The following is an 18,859-nucleotide window of genomic DNA, read 5'->3' as shown; positions in this document are numbered from 1 at the left end:
GAAACCTTAGTGGTCAGGAGGATTATATTAGTGGTCCGGGGATTATATTAGTGGTCCGGGGGATTAGTGGTCCGGGGGATTATATTAGTGGTCCGGGGGATTAGTGATCCGGGGGATTAGTGGTCCGGGGGACTAGTGGTCCGGGGGATTATATTAGTGGTCCGTGAGGCGAGACAGGCTGGTCCACCGCTACTGTGGGAGGTCATCTCCACTGACCCTCCTATGATGAAGGTCACAATATCTCCCTAGCTCCTGGGTACTTGTTTAATGCTAGGTAAACAGGTGCATCAGGTGAAAGGAAACGCACTAAACCGTCTCCGTTCTACATCGGGTATCGAACCCAGACCCCCGGAATTTCAAGAACAAGAAGTTATAGATTTAAGACTAAACAAAAATGCCGAAAAAAACAAAGGTGGTGGAGGCCAAAACCGTTAGTAGTTTCAAAGCGAAAGTACGACAAAGAGTACTGGGAAGACGGGACACCACGAGCGTAGCTCTCATCCTGTAACTACACTTAGGTAATTACACCCACACACATCCAATGAACACGCAGACACATTGTAGTCGACACATATGGATTACAGTCGAGAGGCGGGACCAAAGAGCTGAAGCTCAACTAGGCGAGACCACCACAAGGGTGTGTATCTATGTATGTATTAACACGATGTACTGAACGGGGTGAGAATAGCTTGAGCTACCTCATCCCTTTCTGTGTATTTTACCTCAATAAACTTATTTCAATTTTCAATTACCACAAGGATAAGAAGCCCACAAACACCTACGGTTGCCTGAAGTTACAGGTGGAGCAGACATCACCAGCAGACAGCACCAGCAGACAGCACCAGCAGACAGCACTAGCACAACAGTTGCACTACAGCAGCACTACACTAGAGAGATGGAAGCGCCACTATGCCACAGTCCTTCACAAGTTAGGTAACCGACTTTAGCACACTTTACATACTGCTACGTGCACCTCACCTTGCATATATACATGTCTGTGTGATCCACCTCTTGCATATTCATACTATCACATCCGTTTCCAAATATGTGAATTGTGTTTATTCTACTAAATTATTTGAAAATATATTGTTATGTTTCAGGTTGTTAACATTACGAGACTGGTCACAAAGAACTATACGAGACTGTTGTCAGTAACGACAGCGGCCAGGAGGTCCCTAACAGCGGCCAGGAGGTCCCTAACAGCGGCCAGGAGGTCCCTAACAGCGGCCAGGAGGTCCCTAACAGCGGCCAGGAGGTCCCTAACAGCGGCCAGGAGGTCCCTAACAGCGGCCAGGAGGTCCCTAACAGCGGCCAGGAGGTCCCTAACAGCGGCCAGGAGGTCCCTAACAGCGGCCAGGAGGTCCCTAACAGCGGCCAGGAGGTCCCTAACAGCGGCCAGGAGGTCCCTAACAGCGGCCAGGAGGTCCCTAACAGCGGCCAGGAGGTCCCTAACAGCGGCCAGGAGGTCCCTAACAGCGGCCAGGAGGTCCCTAACAGCGGCCAGGAGGTCCCTAACAGCGGCCAGGAGGTCCCTAACAGCGGCCAGGAGGTCCCTAACAGCGGCCAGGAGGTCCCTAACAGCGGCCAGGAGGTCCCTAACAGCGGCCAGGAGGTCCCTAACAGCGGCCAGGAGGTCCCTAACAGCGGCCAGGAGGTCCCTAACAGCGGCCAGGAGGTCCCTAACAGCGGCCAGGAGGTCCCTAACAGCGGCTGGGACAGTTTCAGCCAGTTGGCTCGTACGCCCGCCCCTAACTTCTGCCTCAACCACTCGGAGGCAATTCAATTTCAATTTCTTTATTATGCACCCCATACTCATCCCATGGGCGGTGGTGTAAAGGATGACAGAGGCACATAATCGGTTCAGGAACTGAACCCTCTAGTTCGTTTAGCTAAGCAAATAATCTTTTGACGCTAGTTACACAATTATTAATGTTATATGTATACATGTATACATGTAGACATACTCATACACACAAGGAATATCGAGACTATGGTCCATATAAACAACTTGGCCTCTACTCTGCAGACTGAGCTATTTGTCTTGCTCCTTCCATTGAGATGTGTACAAGTCTCCAAACTTGGAATGCACTAGGCAGTGATGTGGTGGAGGCTGACTCCATACACAGTTTCAAGTGTAGATATGATAGAACCCAGTAGGCTCAGGAATCTGTACACCTGTTGATTGACGGTTGAGAGGCGGGACCAAAAGAGCTAGAGCTCAACCCCCGCAAGCACAGGCGAGTACACACACCCTCCCCAATAACAAAAACAAGAGACAAGGCCACACACACACACACACACACACACACACACACACACACACACACACACACACACACACACACACACACACACACACACACACACACACACACATTGTGCAGACACAAACCTCAAAGTGAACTGAGCGGAAAAGCTTGTGTATACACTAAAGGTCTCTGGCTACACGGATGCTGGCCACTGGTGAAGATATCCCGGAAGAGCACCTGACCTTCTGGCGGTACGTCACTCACGGGCACCAACAGCATGCTGGATCAAGGTCACTATTCTCTACTGGACCCCTCCCCCCCCCCCACCCCAACCCCATGGGTGTATACGCCAAGCTTCACTTACTAACCTAAAACCGTGTTTTTTCCAATACAAGTTGATGCGAACTATTATTTGTTGTATAATTAGGCCTAGGATTGGTTAGGTAAGGTGTGTTTTTATTCTGTTGATTATCTTTCAACTTTTACTCAAGGCTAGGCTCGTTTAAGCGGCAGCCAACCCCAAGGTCAGGTCCATCAAAATTAGCGTAATATATAATCAATCACTATGTTTCCTCGAACATAAACCGATGTTAATTATAGTAGAATTTAGTGTATAATTAGGCCTTGGATTAGCCAAGCTAGTTGCCTTTGTTCAGTAGGCAATTATTTATATTCGCAGTGCACTGTATGATCATTTACAGCAACTGATCCTCATGTCGCATTCATAAATATTAACTCTTTGTTCATACAAATTGTCTCAAATGTTAATTAGTTGTATTATGTATCTCAAAATACGCATAATAATATTGTGCGTATTTAAGTGTAGAATTGGTTAGTTTTTGTTTTTTTTGTTTTTTTTGCAGGGATATTCCTGCGCGGGCCCTAATTAGTTTTGGTGATTAAGTTCCGTCAGTACTTAGTTGTCAACCCGTCCTCGACTCGAGTCTAGTCCATTCCATCCAGCGGTCGACCCCACAGACGCATTCAAAAATTTTTACATGCTGTTCATTCAAAACGGGAATTTTCTCAAATATAAAATTATAATATAATGGCAAATATAAGAATCTTTTAGGTTAGGTGTTTAGGTTCTGTTGGCGATTATTTGTATTTGTAGTACGTGGGTGAAGCATTTACAGCGTTGTGGTTCAAACAAAAGTAGTCAGTGAAGCACTTGTTCCGGAAGTGTTCGAACGTCATCAGTTGTGAGTCATGTGTAAACCGTTTTTCATTCATAAACAGGGGGTTTGGCGGGTGATTGGAATGGACTTTTGGCTCTGTGTTTGGAGGACGGGCTGTTAGTTGTATACGTAGTACGTAGTACCTGTTCGAATCGAATTTACAGAGATGCTATTCGAACAGGTCAGTGAAAAACACTGCGAGGAATGTTCGAAAGTCATCACTTGTGATTCGCCGCCCTTCCTCATCAACAGTTACTATATACAGATATAAAATATAACTTATTTGCTGTGTTCTATGTCCTATCATTTATTTATATCACCTATTTTGTGTTATCTTCCAACCTTTATAATCTCCCTCTCTATCCCCTTCACTATCCTATATCTATCCCCCCATCACCTCCCTAGGCTCTAGTACCTACGGGCTCACCATAGCCCGTGCTACTTGGAACTGTTCGTTCCAGGTAGCGAATCTTTAAAAAAAACCTCCCTAGGCGTACACCTGCCTATCCCCGTACTTATCCTACACCTTCCTCCTATCCACTTCAACCTCTAAACCTCCTTCCCATCCCCTACGGGAGCCATCAACCCCCCCCCCTCCCCTCCCCATTCCATCCACCTGGCCTATCCCCCTCCCCCCCAAGGACAACATCTGATATTTATGATGGAGTGAGCACGGCGCGATTTCTCTCCCCCCACCCCCTCCACAGCACCCCCCCCCCCCCCCAGCAAACGCCCCCCCCCTCCCTATCCCCTCTCCATCCCAATCACAGCCAATAACACACCTGTCTCGACCTGTCCTTCCTCACCACAACTGTCATTTCTGACAGTGTGTATTGACGGGGAGGCGAGACCAGGAGCTTTACACATGTGCCAACACACATATATATTTCATTCACTTGGGCACTAGGGGACTCGAACCGGCGACTTCACGACCGTAATGCGGTAGCTCTACCACTGTACCATTGAGACAAGCCCCAGTAGGACAGATGTCCTCCCCCCCCCCCCCCCCTCGGAGGCAGGAGACACCGCTACACCAGCCCGCGCATACTGCCGAGGTCTCCGGGGGTGGGGCGGCGCCCCCCACACTCTCGCCTGCAGCAACAGTGTTGTTATGGGTCCTCCCGCTAGGCCTGAGCGTCCTCACATGTGCAGGCAGTGTCGTCCTCGGCCCTGTTGGCACCGGACACTGCCCTGGACGCTGCCTCCTGTTGGCACCGGACACTGCCCTGGACGCTGCCTCCTGTTGGCACCGGACACTGCCCTGGACGCTGCCTCCGACTGGCACCGGACACTGCCCTGGACGCTGCCTCCGGCTGGCACCGGACACTGCCCTGGACGCTGCCTCCTGTTGGCACCGGACACTGCCCTGGACGCTGCCTCCGGCTGGCACCGGACACTGCCCTGGACGCTGCCTCCGGCTGGCACCGGACACTGCCCTGGACGCTGCCTCCTGTTGGCACCGGACACTGCCCTGGACGCTGCCTCCGGCTGGCACCGGACACTGCCCTCTACGCTGCCTCCTGTTGGCACCGGACACTGCCCTGGACGCTGCCTCCGGCTGGCACCGGACACTGCCCTGGACGCTGCCTCCTGTTGGCACCGGACACTGCCCTGGACGCTGCCTCCTGTTGGCACCGGACACTGCCCTCTACGCTGCCTCCTGTTGGCACCGGACACTGCCCTGGACGCTGCCTCCGGCTGGCACCGGACACTGCCCTGGACGCTGCCTCCTGTTGGCACCGGACACTGCCCTGGACGCTGCCTCCTGTTGGCACCGGACACTGCCCTGGACGCTGCCATCCGGCTGGCACCGGACACTGCCCTGGACGCTGCCTCCTGTTGGCACCGGACACTGCCCTGGACGCCGCCGCCTGTTGGCACCGGACACATGACCCCTCGGAACCCGGTCAACCCATTGTGGCCGCTGTATAGAAAACGCCATTAATAACGTGGCTTAATTTTTAGCAATACAATGCATGTTAACGGAATTATCTGATTACGTTAAAAATACGACGGATTGAATGAGGTTGTTATTGACAGCTCCAATTTCTTACGAGGAACTGTGAAATAAGAAGAGGTCGTTGCCAACAATGGTGAGACTAACGGCCAGGTGGAAGAGGTCATGGAGAGGAAGGTGAGCCAGCAGGTGCCTCTGATGAAGAGGTCAACACTGCCTCACCTGCTCTATACTCCCCTGCTGGAGCCTTCACTCATCCACTCTCACCACCACAGTCCTCAAGGACGTAATGGGGGAGGAAAATGACCCTTACCCTCACACAGCACCGCTCCTGTGCCAGGTAAGTCAAGTTACGGGCTCACCATAGCCCGTGCTACTTGCCCCGCTCCAGTGCCAGGTAAGCTACGGGCTCACCATAGCCCGTGCTACTTGGAACTTGTTCCGAGTAGTTGAATCTATAACAACAACAACAATGACCCTTACCCACTCCAATGACCAGTTCCCAGACCTCCCACACACATCCTCACCACGAACTCCTAAATACTCGGCAGACACGGCAACAAAACGAGATTATACATAGCAGAAGCCTTTCACGTCAAACATTCCATCAAATTATCAATAGGAATGTTCTCCCATATAGTTGTTGTTATAGATTCAGCTGCTCGGAACAAATTCCAAGTAGCACGGGCTATGGTGAGCCCGTAGTGGACTTACGTGGCACAGGAGCGGTGCCTGGTACCATATAGAAGAAGTGCCAGTGTTATAGCTCACCGACCAATGAGAAGATGGGAAGGGATTACCCGATCACCTAACAGGGTAACCACCTCTCCTCATTACACAACCATCAAATATATAGTGTTACTCTCACTTAACTATTACCCCCTTTTACGGGCTCGCCATAGCCCGTGCTACATAGACACTTCGTTCTGAGGAGCTAATTCTAAAAAACAACTTAACTATTACTATACCTCTGAAGATGCTACGATGCGCCTTAGAAAACATGCCTCGCTCTCCTTAAATGTGTACAATTTATTTATAAGAAACGTTGAAACTTCCTTCCCAAGTGAAGAAGTCACTAAGACATGTTGTGATGTCTTGTGCTACACTCATTCCTTCAACTCTTCCTCTCACCTTCAATATCATGTCTTCCAAGAATGAATTTCAATATATTAATATAGGCATGTTTATATATAGTGCAAGGCTACCCTTCCATTTAGTATGTACATGTATTTAATGTTTGTCTACAGGATCGAGTTGTTAGCTCTTGGACCCCGCCTTTCTAACCAATCTATTTCTCCTCTATTATATCTATTACATTTATTTCTCTTTAACACACACACTGGAAGAGGTACAAGGGGTGCCCAGGTCTGTCTGTCTGTCTCCTCCCCCCTCACTCTTCTTCCCCCTTTCTCACCTCTCCCTCTCTATTCAACCCCCCCCCCCCCCACCTCTCACTCCTGGTTCCTGGCGGGAAAGTTGTGGTGACAGGACCACTGGGTGAACGGGTTTTCAAGGGTTCTATAAGATTCGTGTTTTCAATACTACGGCTAAAGATAAGCAGATTTTTATTTAATTTTCCCGAGACCAAAACATGATGTTAAGAATTAATGTATGATTTTTTTTATTTTTTTCAAAGTACTTACGGAATCCAGAGTTGGTGCAGTACTAAAACCATTGTAGTAGCGAGTATGTGACAGACAGACAGACAGAGAGACAGAGACAAAGACAGAGAGAGACAGACAGAGACAGACAGACAGAGATCCTTTACAATGTATCGACGGAGTTGTTGATCTCTGTTCTGGTGCTGCTCTTGTGGGCAGCGCCCACAAGAGAGACAACAACAGGTGTCTCCCTGTCCCCAAGAGACCAGCCCAAACCTCACCAATTGGAAACAACAATTCCATGAGGATTATTCTTTAATACCTCCCTTATTGCCCCAATTAATATTTCTCACCACCTTTTCCTTCACATTAACATTCCTCACCCTTATCCTCCTCCCCTCACAAAAAAACATCATCCTCCGTCCGATCACAGTTACAGAAAGCCAAAGACTCTGTCGATAACATGATACAAGTGTGTTTTGAACATGTTCACCGACCTCCATGCCTGACCTTGCCCCCCCCCACTGCCCTCTTCACAGGTAATAAACATTCCCGGGTCAAAAACTATCAGAGCTTCACACACGTTTCGGGCCCTTCAGCCTGGCCCCGCCTAACAATACCTGCCGGATGTCCCGGACCACGCAAAAGTCTTACCCTCCCCCCAAAAAAAAATATCCGGGTCTAAGGGGGAGTTCTTCCATCCTTTACAGCACCAGCAGCAGCCGGATCTTCAAGCTAATGTAGGCGCCAAGGCAGGCTACTGCACGAGCCAGGTGCAGCCCGTAGGCTACTGCAGGACCCCAGGTGTAGTCTACAGGCTACTGCAGGACCCCAGGTGTAGTCTACAGGCTACTGCAGGACCCCAGGTGTAGTCTACAGGCTACTGCAGGACCCCAGGTGTAGTCTACAGGCTACTGCAGGACCCCAGGTGTAGTCTACAGGCTACTGCAGGACCCCAGGTGTAGTCTACAGGCTACTGCAGGACCCCAGGTGTAGTCTACAGGCTACTGCAGGACCCCAGGTGTAGTCTACAGGCTACTGCAGGACCCCAGGTGTAGTCTACAGGCTACTGCAGGACCCCAGGTGTAGTCTACAGGCTACTGCAGGACCCCAGGTGTAGTCTACAGGCTACTGCAGGACCCCAGGTGTAGTCTACAGGCTACTGCAGGACCCCAGGTGTAGTCTACAGGCTACTGCAGGACCCCAGGTGTAGTCTACAGGCTACTGCAGGACCCCAGGTGTAGTCTACAGGCTACTGCAGGACCCCAGGTGTAGTCTACAGGCTACTGCAGGACCCCAGGTGTAGTCTACAGGCTACTGCAGGACCCCAGGTGTAGTCTACAGGCTACTGCAGGACCCCAGGTGTAGTCTACAGGCTACTGCAGGACCCCAGGTGTAGTCTACAGGCTACTGCAGGACCCCAGGTGTAGTCTACAGGCTACTGCAGGACCCCAGGTGTAGTCTACAGGCTACTGCAGGACCCCAGGTGTAGTCTACAGGCTACTGCAGGACCCCAGGTGTAGTCTACAGGCTACTGCAGGACCCCAGGTGTAGTCTACAGGCTACTGCAGGACCCCAGGTGTAGTCTACAGGCTACTGCAGGACCCCAGGTGTAGTCTACAGGCTACTGCAGGACCCCAGGTGTAGTCTACAGGCTACTGCAGGACCCCAGGTGTAGTCTACAGGCTACTGCAGAAATTAGCAGAGGTTTATAAGCTTTTACAGGCGTCTAGGACAGTCTATAGGAGAGAGGGAACAAGGGAGAGCGGGCCTGCATGGAGGAGAAAATGTCCACTAAAAGTCTTTTAGCGAGTATGACAAGTGTGGGATGAGGCGGTGTGGAGACGAGCCAGGTGTGGAGAGTAAAGGCTTCCCACCACAGCCAAACACATCAACACACGGATCAACAGAAGGATGTCCACCACCCCCTCCCCCCCCCCTACCATCTTACCCGCGGCCCTGGCAAATGAAACAAGCAATCTGTGCAGGTAACAACAAATTAGGATTCATCTGACGGAGCCACACGGATGCTGGCAAGGTCCTTCGCGTAGGACACAAGGATAGGCAGCCTTCAGCCAGCACCTGTCTTCAAGAAGGCTATTGTAAAGACATGGGCGTAACACTGTAAGAGGTGAGTGCGTGAGTGTGTTACCGTATGTGTGTAGTGATGTACGAGTGTATGAATATGAGTGTGTACACACGCACCTAGCATGCATGGCCGAGCGTCAGCAAAAGTCCCGCTTTTCGAGCATCAGTAGTTTAAAATGCACTGATTTTCACTTGCTTATCATATTTACATTTTCAAATCGTAAATCGAATTGTCCCCCGACAACCTACTTATGCAGTCAGTTCCACTCATTTACGACTTTTAAACTGAAGCAGTTCCTTCTGACATCTCTCGACTCGTCTGTCTCTCCAGTTTCCTGTTATGTCCTCTCCTCCTACTGTTCTCATTTTGAACTTTATCTACTTAGACAATTCCACACAGAATCTTGCACCTCGTTGTCATGTCCGTCATACTCCTTGTTTTCTTCAAGTATAGTCGTGTCCAGTTCCCTAAGTCAGTGTCCATAGCTGAAACCCCTTAGTCTTGGCAGGGAAAGGTCTTAGGGTCAATTGCCTGGTGTGTACTGACGTGAGAGATCCCAATGACATGTAACAGGTTCCAACAAGCAGTGAAAGGACTCGTACATGCAGGGAACGAGGTCAAACGAGCATGGAAACAAGGTCAAACAAGCAGGAAACAAGGTCAAACAAGCAGGGAACAAGGTCAAACAAGCAGGGAACAAGGTCAAACAAGCAGGGAACAAGGTCAAACAAGCAGGGAACAAGGTCAAACAAGCAGGGAACAAGGTCAAACGAGCATGGAAACAAGGTCAAACAATCAGGGAATAAGGTCAAACAAGCAGGGAACAAGGTCAAACAAGCAGGGAACGAGGTCAAACAAGCAGGGAACGAGGTCAAACAAGCAGGGAACGAGGTCAAACAAGCAGGGAACAAGGTCAAACAAGCAGGGAACGAGGTCAAACAAGCAGGGAACGAGGTCAAACAAGCAGGGAACGAGGTCAAACAAGCAGGGAACAAGGTCAAACAAGCAGGGAACAAGGTCAAACAAGCAGGAAAACAAGGTCAAACAAGCAGGGAACAAGGTCAAACAAACAGGGAACGAGGTCAAACAAGCCGAGGGGGAAACAATGCCTCACTGACGAGCAAATCTCAAAATCTAGCCTCGTTATCGTAGTCAAGAACGATCCTCACGGATAAAATAAAAGAGTAAAAAACACTCTCTGAGAAAGACAACGAAGTTAGCGTGTTGACCTGCCCGCAGCGCCCGGGGCCGCCTCCCAACTTTTGCAAGTCTTAACGGTTTAGAAAAACAGAACTTAACCTGGTTTATGCTCGTTAAGCTAGTTGTTTAAGGTAGGGGGGGGGAGGAGAGAGGTGGGGGGTTGTGGGGTGTGTGGGGGGGGGCGCCACTTCACAACAGGAAACACACAGGACAAAATGTTATAAGCAACTTTCACCATTTAATTTTGTAAGACAAATATCAGCTCTGGAAAACCAACGGTGGAAGGTTATCGTCTGGCCTACCCCCCTGGACACCTGGCCTGCCCCCCTGGACACCTGGCCTGCCCCCCTGGACACCTGGCCCGCCCCCTGGACACCTGGCCTGCCCCCCCCGGACACCTGGCCCGCCCCCTGGACACCTGGCCTGCCCCCCTGGACACCTGGCCTGCCCCCTGGACACCTGGCCCACCCCCCCGGACACCTGGCCCGCCCCCCTGGACACCTGGCCCGCCGCCCCGGACACCTGGCCCGCCCCCCCCTGGACACCTGGCCCGCCCCCCCCCTGGACACCTGGCCCGCCCCCTGGACACCTGACAACAAGAGAAAGTATATCTGACGTCTCTTTGGCTTTATCCTGATCGAGCAAAACAAGTCCTGTCAGATATTCACATACCTGAACCCGTGGACTGTACCCTCCTGGGTGCCTCTTGGTCCGTACCTTGTTTTGGGGCCCTTTGGTTGTGCCCTTCCCTTTGTGGCCCCTGGATTGTGGCCCCTGGATTGTGCCCCCTGGATTGTGGCCCCTGGATTGTGTCCACTTGCAGCAGTTATCCTGGAATAGAGGAGCCACGGCCCTAACAGAACACACGTAAGGACAGACAAGATCGCAGCTCACGAAGCCGTCAACCTTCTCCCAAGATGACAATATTGCCACAAGGTTTACTTTATGCAGGGTTTACCCCTCCCCCCCCTCCCTCCCCCCGCCAGCGGTAAACATGTAAACCCTTTAGCACCCCATTGTGACCCCCACCCCTCTCTCGCTGCTGCTGTTCCTGACATGCAACTAACCCTCGAACGCTTTTTCCGTCCTCTTTTTTTTTTTCCCCAAATCAATTGGTCTACATTCGTACTGTAGGTGGTATACCGAGTACCCAATCTCTCCTCCCCTCCCATGCTCCTCTCTCCCTCCCTCCCAGCCCAGTATGGAAGGCAGTATAATTGGATTTTTGCTGAAACTTTTACCACGGCGAACTTGCCAATAAAGCCTAACGAGGAGCATTCAGCCTTAATTGAAAGGACAGAGCCGAAGCACACAGTCAGCTGGGAGTAAACTACCGCACGCACCTAACAAGGCTATTTCGGTCCCAGGTTCACACACATTAACAAGGAGATTTGGAATTTTGTTGAATGGTAAAACTGGTTTCATTATTTTGGACCAGAGAGAATGGGAAGCGCACCAGAGTCCAACAGTTGCATTGTCATCTGGAAGATATTGTAAAAATGTTATATTTTAAGGGTACCCTGTGGGCGGGTCCCCGACGCCCACAGGGTGGCTGTGGGCGGGTCCCCGACGCCCACAGGGTGGCTGTGGGAGGGTCCCCGACGCCCACAGGGGTGGCTGTGGGGGTCCACTTGCAACATGAAATAACTTGAACCAAACGCTCAGTCAAGGGGGGAATGGCACCACGTTGAATGCAGACTACAAGGCACTGTCTACATGCGCCGCCTCTGAGTCATGCAGTGCCAGGCACTTGTGCCACAGTGCTCACCCCCTCCCCCCCTCCGGCTCTGATCTAACCTCTTCCCCTAATCACGATCAAACTCCATCCCCCCCCCTACCCCCTATTCTGAATCTCCCCCTTAACCATTTTCGCCTGTCCTCACCTCTTTTCAACAGTGCAAAACTAGGCACCGTCAAGAGGAACAAACCCGTCCACCGTGTGTTTGACAGGAGCCCAGGAGCTGAAGCACGCCCTGAACATATAACAACAGGCTTCATCATCAAAGGTGATGAACAAGATCATCCATAAAGGGTGTGGAACACGATCGAAAATTTATAAGAGGTTAGGGGAGGTAGAAATAGCCTAAGCTACTCTATCCCTTTGGGATGTATTTCTTTGTCTCAGTAAACATACTTGAATATAAGACGCAATCGTATAAGGTTAACTAACTTCTAAGGGAAATACCCCCATCCTATTAAAAATAAGCGTAAATAGAAAATTATATCTGTTGTGATGTGTTCAACTGAACGTTGAACACATCACAACGTGTAAAAACATCGGAGTGTGTATATATGAATGCTACACAGTATTCATCTATAAACATCCATATATGGTGAAACACATGTGAAGAACCTCTCACACACTCACAGCTCCCTGACAAGAGGGAGCCAGCTTAGCTTAGCTGCCAACACCCACACATCGTGTCAGCAAGGCGGACAGCCCGCCTGCTGTCATACCTATTTTTCTATATTTCCCTTTTCTAAACTTTTTCCTTTACCTGTACGTCATCTACTTTAATCCCCCCCCCCCTAAAAAAAAATGACCCCTCCACACTTTTTTCACCCTATTAAACACCCTGTCTTTCACCCCCCCCCCCCACCCCACGACCACACTTTCTCCACTCACCCCCACCCAACATATCCCCCCCCTCACCTGCCCCCCCCCCCTCTCTCACTTCGTCAGCTCAGCAAGGGTGATTTTTTTTTCAGGGATATTCCTGCGCGGGCCCTAAGCCTCTGGCTGGCCCACTAAGTGTTGCTTGTTTCTGTTTTACTTGGGCGGAGTATGAGTATTTATGACTTATGGTCGCTTCAGTAAGATTTTGTCCCACGTGTTTAACAACTTCTTCTGCTCTGTTGAATCTAAGTTGAAATCTTAATGGGTTTGTAACTGTGCACTGTGTTAGATAATGTTCCAGTGGTCTGTTGTGGTTGTAACTGTGCACTGTGTTAGATAATGTTCCAGTGGTGTGTCGGGCATTTCTCCAGTGTTGACATAGTGCAGGGTGATGGATCCCTGAAAAACAAAACCTCCAACAGCACTGCTCCCTTACCTAATAATCTCATATCAAACGCCATCAAAAGAGGAACTCGTATACTCAGGGGGGGGGGGGGGACAACATCAAACACACACACACACACAGATGTAGGGATCTGGGAGGTCTCTAGGGAGCCGGACCCAAAGAAGGGGCTCCAGGGAAAGGAATTGGAATCGGTTCAGGAGGGATTTTGTTGATGCTACTGGCGCCAAGGTCTGGTAGCTACACTGATTGTGTTTAGGCTGGCAACCCAAGAAGTTCACTGTCGTAAGGTCTAAACTAGGCCAGGTCAGGCGAGGCCAGGCCAGGTCAGGCGAGGCCAGGCCAGGTCAGGCGAGGCCAGGCCAGGTCAGGCGAGGCCAGGCCAGGCCAGGTCAGGGTGTCAGAAAGTGGTGTAGCATCCCAGACTGTACTGATGCCTAAGGTAACCACAGCATCTTGCCTCTGGTATAATCAGTGACGGAACAAGCTACCAATGCCCTCTACCTTCCTCACAGCAGACATGGGAAGGTACGGTATTCCCAGTCTCTCACTCACTCCCTAATGAATTAAAAAGTTGTCCAACCCATAGAATCAAAAAGTACCTACTTTCAACCTCCTAGTTTCCCCATCCTGTACTACTAACTCACACTGTGTCCTGTACTTCACTCGCCCAATTTAGTACCAACACATGTTGTTTTATCACTATAATCCATTCTATCAATTTAAAATGTAGTTATTGTGCTGAATTCAAGTTCTATTAGAATATATAGTCCCTATTATTCATGTAGTGTTAGCTTAGTGTTAACGGCTTTACGAGACACTCACTCGCCAATGTTTGTACTCACACAACCCCAGGTGGTGCCTTCTAGTGTATAAATAATCAATAACCTGGGTGTGTGGAGGGCCCCAGATGAGGCTCCTGCCTTTGGAATGAACAACCTGGTGGGGGGGGGGGGAGCAGGCACGCACACTGGCACACTTTCATATTGCTAACACCCCTATGTGGTGAACCCGCACCATGCACAGTGTGGTCTGGGGAAACATGCACTCACACATGTACACACACACACACACACACACACACACACACACACACACACACACACACACACAGGGGCCTCGTAGCCTGGTGGATAGCGCGCAGGACTCATAATTCTGTGGCGCGGGTTCGATTCCCGCACGAGGCAGAAACAAATGGGCAAAGTTTCTTTCACCCTAAGTGCCCCTGTTACCTAGCAGTAAATAGGTACCTGGGAGTTAGTCAGCTGTCACGGGCTGCTTCCTGAGGTGTGTGTGTGTGGTGTGGGGGAAAAAAAATAGTTAGTAAACAGTTGATTGACAGTTGAGAGGCGGGCCGAAAGAGCTAAGCTCAACCCCCGCAAAAACACAACTAGTAAACACAACTAGTAAACACACACTAGTATGACCGTAACACTATGATAGTTTAAGACACGTCGCACAGAGTGTAGTAATATCGTGAGGAATGGTTTCTTTAGTTGTCTTCAGCGGGAGTTGATTAATGATATAAGGATAGTCACTACAGTGTTTACCTGGATTTACCCGAGAGCCACTAACACTAGTGGCCTCGACGAGGACAGGAAACCGGCGGCTTGTCGAAGGTCCCCACCCCCCTCTCCCATTTTTCTTTATGATCTTTTCCAGATGTACTTTAAAAGAGGAGTTTTGGCATTTACGACTTCGGCGGGTAAGAGGTTCCATAGGTTAATAACCCTGTGGGCGAAAAGGCATCTCCTTTTCTCAGTTCTATATTGTGGCTTGTTGAGCTGTAAACAGTTGCTCCTTGTTTCTGTTACATCTGACCATTCGAAGAAATTTTCCGTATCAACGTCCTCCAAATAATTCTGTATTTTAAAAGTTCCAGCGAGATCCATTTTCCTCACCCGTTTCTGACACGCGAGTCGCCTTAGCTCTGGAATGATTTTTGTTGGCCGGTGTTGCACACTCTCCAGAGCCGCCGTGTCCTGCTGGAGCTGTGGTGTCCGTGCCTCGATACAGTAATCACGCACCACAGATTTATACAATTCATTCACTTCCTTCTTTTCCTTAAAGTCAAAGGTTCGCTTCATTATTCCAACGGTCTGGTTAACTTTTTTGACTGTTGCCCCCCTACCTGCTGTGCAACTTTCCTTCAGTGGCGCATTTGGACTCCAAGGTCCTTATGATGAGAGATAAGCCTAATAACTTTTCAATTCACACGTTATTATTATTTTTGTTGGCCGCTGATACTTTGTTGCATTATATTTGTTTGTTTGTTGCATTCTTTTGTTGCACAATCAACTTGAGAATGGTCCAGGACGGACTGAAACATCGTCGTCTCTTCACTTTCTAGTGTGTGGTCTGGTCAACATTTTTTAGCCACATTGTGACTCCTCGTCTGCATATAATAACAATAATTATAAAGTTGTGTTCCTTGTGTCCCTTGGACTGGTTCAAATTGAAAAAAAATTGATGAAGAGGCTCATACGTCAGGCTGCGAGCAGCCGCGTCCAACAGCCTGGTTGATCAGTCCAGCAACCAGGACGCCTGGTCGACGACCGGGCCGCGGGGACGCTAAGCCCCGGAAGCACCTCAAGGTAAGGAGGGTGTTGTAGAGAGAATTAAACTATTATCGAATAGAAATTTGGACTTTAAGAACACAGTTGAAATAGGAACACATAATTGGAATTAATAATGGAGTTGACGCAATATTAAGAAGAGGAATGTCCATCACTGATCTTAATAAGGTCGGACACGGACACCACTGTATGCCCCGCCATATAGATGCCAGCTTCTGACATCTGTCAGTGAAACTGACGGTCTGCAGTTTCTCATCCCAGAAATCCATACATGGGTTTCTGCGATGCCTCTGTTATACAAGTTAAATATAAAAATATAGAAGCTGAGAATGGCTGCACAAGTCCACTACAAATACCAGCTAACTGTAAAACAAGGCGGCTGTCTATTCAAACAACTGAAGGTCGAATAGTTGGACAACGGTCAGAATTGAAGGCTCATTTTACGTGTTCCAAACCTGAAAATCTTTGGCGCGTAATTTGAGGCACAAAATCGTGCATTTCTGCTTTTTTTATGCAACATATAGTTAGTGAAGCACAAAAAATTAACAATTATTAGAGTCCAAAAACATTAATAAAGTTGTTTGATGATATCTTGTTAGATCAGTTGGACAGTAGATAGGCTTCCTGCCTACAATGTTGACCTGGGGCCAGATTCGCGAGGCAGTTACGCAAGCACTTACGAACCTGTACATCTTTTCCGAATCTTTGGCGGCTTTGTTTACAATTATTAAACAGTTAATGAGCTCTGAAGCACCAGGAGGCTGTTTATAACAATAACAATACTTGATTGAGAAGTTTTCATGCTTGTAAACTGTTTAATAAATGTAACCAAAGCCGTCAAAGATTGAGGAAAGATGTACACGTTCGTAAGTGTTTGCGTAACTGCTTCGTGAATCTGGCCCCTGCTCACTTGTAATATTAAAGAATATTTGAGCCCAAAGCCATATCCGGACAACCGCTATGAAACAAAAGTTGAAAAAAATTAAGAACCAATAATCTTATTACAACACATCAATATATTTTAAGCCACCGATGTGAGAGTGTTGCTGTAATATCCGTCACAACAGCTGAAGCACAACCTGCCTCATAACACAACAGTTGTGAAAAACATGAAGTGCTTCACAAGAAACAACAGGTAAGGCTCAATACCAAATAGCAAAAAATAGAGTTAATTGGAATAATACAAAATAATAAAATGGAATAATGCAATTTAAGGATGCCGCCAGTTGTAAATCCATTTGAATGTATATATATTTATCACTCATTCAGGCCCATGGGGTGTTTTTTGAACTACATACCTACTCACTACTAAGCAAGAAACAAACAGGTACACAAGCCTGCCACCCACACAAACACCACCACACATACACAACAAACATCCAAATTTAACCTCTCCCAACACCCAGAAAAAATTACCCTGTTACCCACTGAACAAAAGTCAAGGTGAACACCCCCCCCCCCCCCCCGGGGACAGTTCCCGTAGTAATACTAACAGGCTCCACCGTTTTTATGAATGGTGAGTCAAGTGATGTGAGTAACAGCGGTCACATGAATGAACACCACACACTCCATTGGAAAGGTCAAGACTTGTTTCTCCCTTACCTTCAAGGTAAGGGATGGAAATGGGCAAGGGTGTGTTGGGGTGGGGGGGTGTTGGGGGGTGGGGGTGTGTTGGGGGGTGGGGGTGTGTTGGAGTGGGGGGGTGTTGGGGGGTGGGGGTGTGTTGGGGTGGGGGGGTGTTGGGGGGTGGGGGTGTGTTGGGGGTGGGGGTGTGTTGGAGTGGGGGGGTGTTGGAGTGGGGGGGTGTTGGGGGGTGGGGGTGTGTTGGGGTAGGGGTGTGTTGGGGTAGGGGTGTGTTGGGGTAGGGGTGTGTTGGGGTAGGGGTGTGTTGAGGTAGGGGTGTGTTGGTGTAGGGGTGTGTTGAGGTAGGGGTGTGTTGGTGTAGGGGTGTGTTGGGGTAGGGGTGTGTTGAGGTAGGGGTGTGTTGGGGTAGGGGTGTGTTGGGGTAGGGGTGTGTTGAGGTAGGGGTGTGTTGAGGTAGGGGTGTGTTGAGGTAGGGGTGTGTTGGTGTAGGGGTGTGTTGAGGTAGGGGTGTGTTGGGGTAGGGGTGTGTTGGGGTAGGGGTGTGTTGAGGTAGGGGTGTGTTGAGGTAGGGGTGTGTTGAGGTAGGGGTGTGTTGAGGTAGGGGTGTGTTGAGGTAGGGGTGTGTTGGGGTAGGGGTGTGTTGAGGTAGGGGTGTGTTGAGGTAGGGGGCAGTGTAACGATGGGGGTGTGTTGGGGTAGGGGTGTGTTGAGGTAGGGGTGTGTTGAGGTAGGGGTGTGTTGAGGTAGGGGTGTGTTGAGGTAGGGGTGTGTTGAGGTAGGGGGCAGTGTAACGACGGGGGTGTGTTTGAGGTGTTAAGGGTAGGGGAAAGGGTAGTCGAGGTGTGTTAGGATAGAGTGCATCATTATGGTGACCTTAGGCTCTCTTCAAAAGTCCGAGGCAGCGGAAGTGTATGAACTGGCTGATTATTGTGACAGGTTTAAGACGGGAGACTTCTCGGGCGGCTGTCAGCATCCTCTGGCAGCCTCCACCAGTTATGTGAGGCTGTCGGTGCTTGCAAGACCCGGCGGCAACCAGCAACTTGAGCTGGAAATATTGTTGAGAACTGGTGCACAATGAGGAGGTGTGACGAGGGCCAGAGGGCATGTCACAGGTGTGAGACAAAAGATGATATCTTGGCATCTAATTGGGACTAACAGTCCCACTGTGAGTGAGACAGTTAGTTCTGACCTGACTGCCCAAATGATTATGTACTTCTGAGGCCAGAGAGGTACATTATAATTTACGAGTGGGAAATATTAAAGGACTGGTTGTAAATCTGCACACTGAAATAACTCATTCCATGACCAGAAAGTATGTTGCAAGTATGAAATATCTCCACTGAAAAACAGATCTGCAATAGGTATGTTGAAAGATAATTCAATCACCATTAAGGCCCCCCAGACT

The 18,859-nt window shown here is 49.5% G+C and overlaps 3 protein-coding genes across 3 annotated transcripts in view; 2 read left to right on the top strand and 1 right to left on the bottom strand.

The window, feature by feature from the left end:
- Positions 1-18,859, top strand: part of asun (integrator complex subunit 13 asun) — a 476,385-nt gene that overhangs the window by 200,622 nt on the left and 256,904 nt on the right. The window lies entirely within an intron of this gene.
- Positions 1-18,859, bottom strand: part of LOC123772428 (uncharacterized) — a 126,583-nt gene that overhangs the window by 90,209 nt on the left and 17,515 nt on the right. The gene's annotated exons all lie outside the window — the stretch shown is intronic.
- LOC138365704 (micronuclear linker histone polyprotein-like) lies at positions 9,702-10,226 on the top strand. The gene has a single exon (XM_069326197.1). The coding sequence runs from the start codon at positions 9,702-9,704 to the stop codon at positions 10,224-10,226; it is 525 nt and encodes a 174-aa protein (XP_069182298.1).

This window comes from Procambarus clarkii, chromosome 17 (genome assembly GCF_040958095.1).
Source record: "Procambarus clarkii isolate CNS0578487 chromosome 17, FALCON_Pclarkii_2.0, whole genome shotgun sequence".
NCBI lineage: Eukaryota > Metazoa > Arthropoda > Malacostraca > Decapoda > Cambaridae > Procambarus > Procambarus clarkii.
Note: the sequence above shows the minus strand (reverse complement) of the source record. Positions and strands in the feature narration are given on the sequence as shown.

Excerpts from the sequence above, each read along its gene's own strand:
- LOC138365704 (XM_069326197.1), top strand. The coding sequence starts at position 9,702 with ATGGAAACAAGGTCAAACAAGCAGGAAACAAGGTCAAACAAGCAGGGA.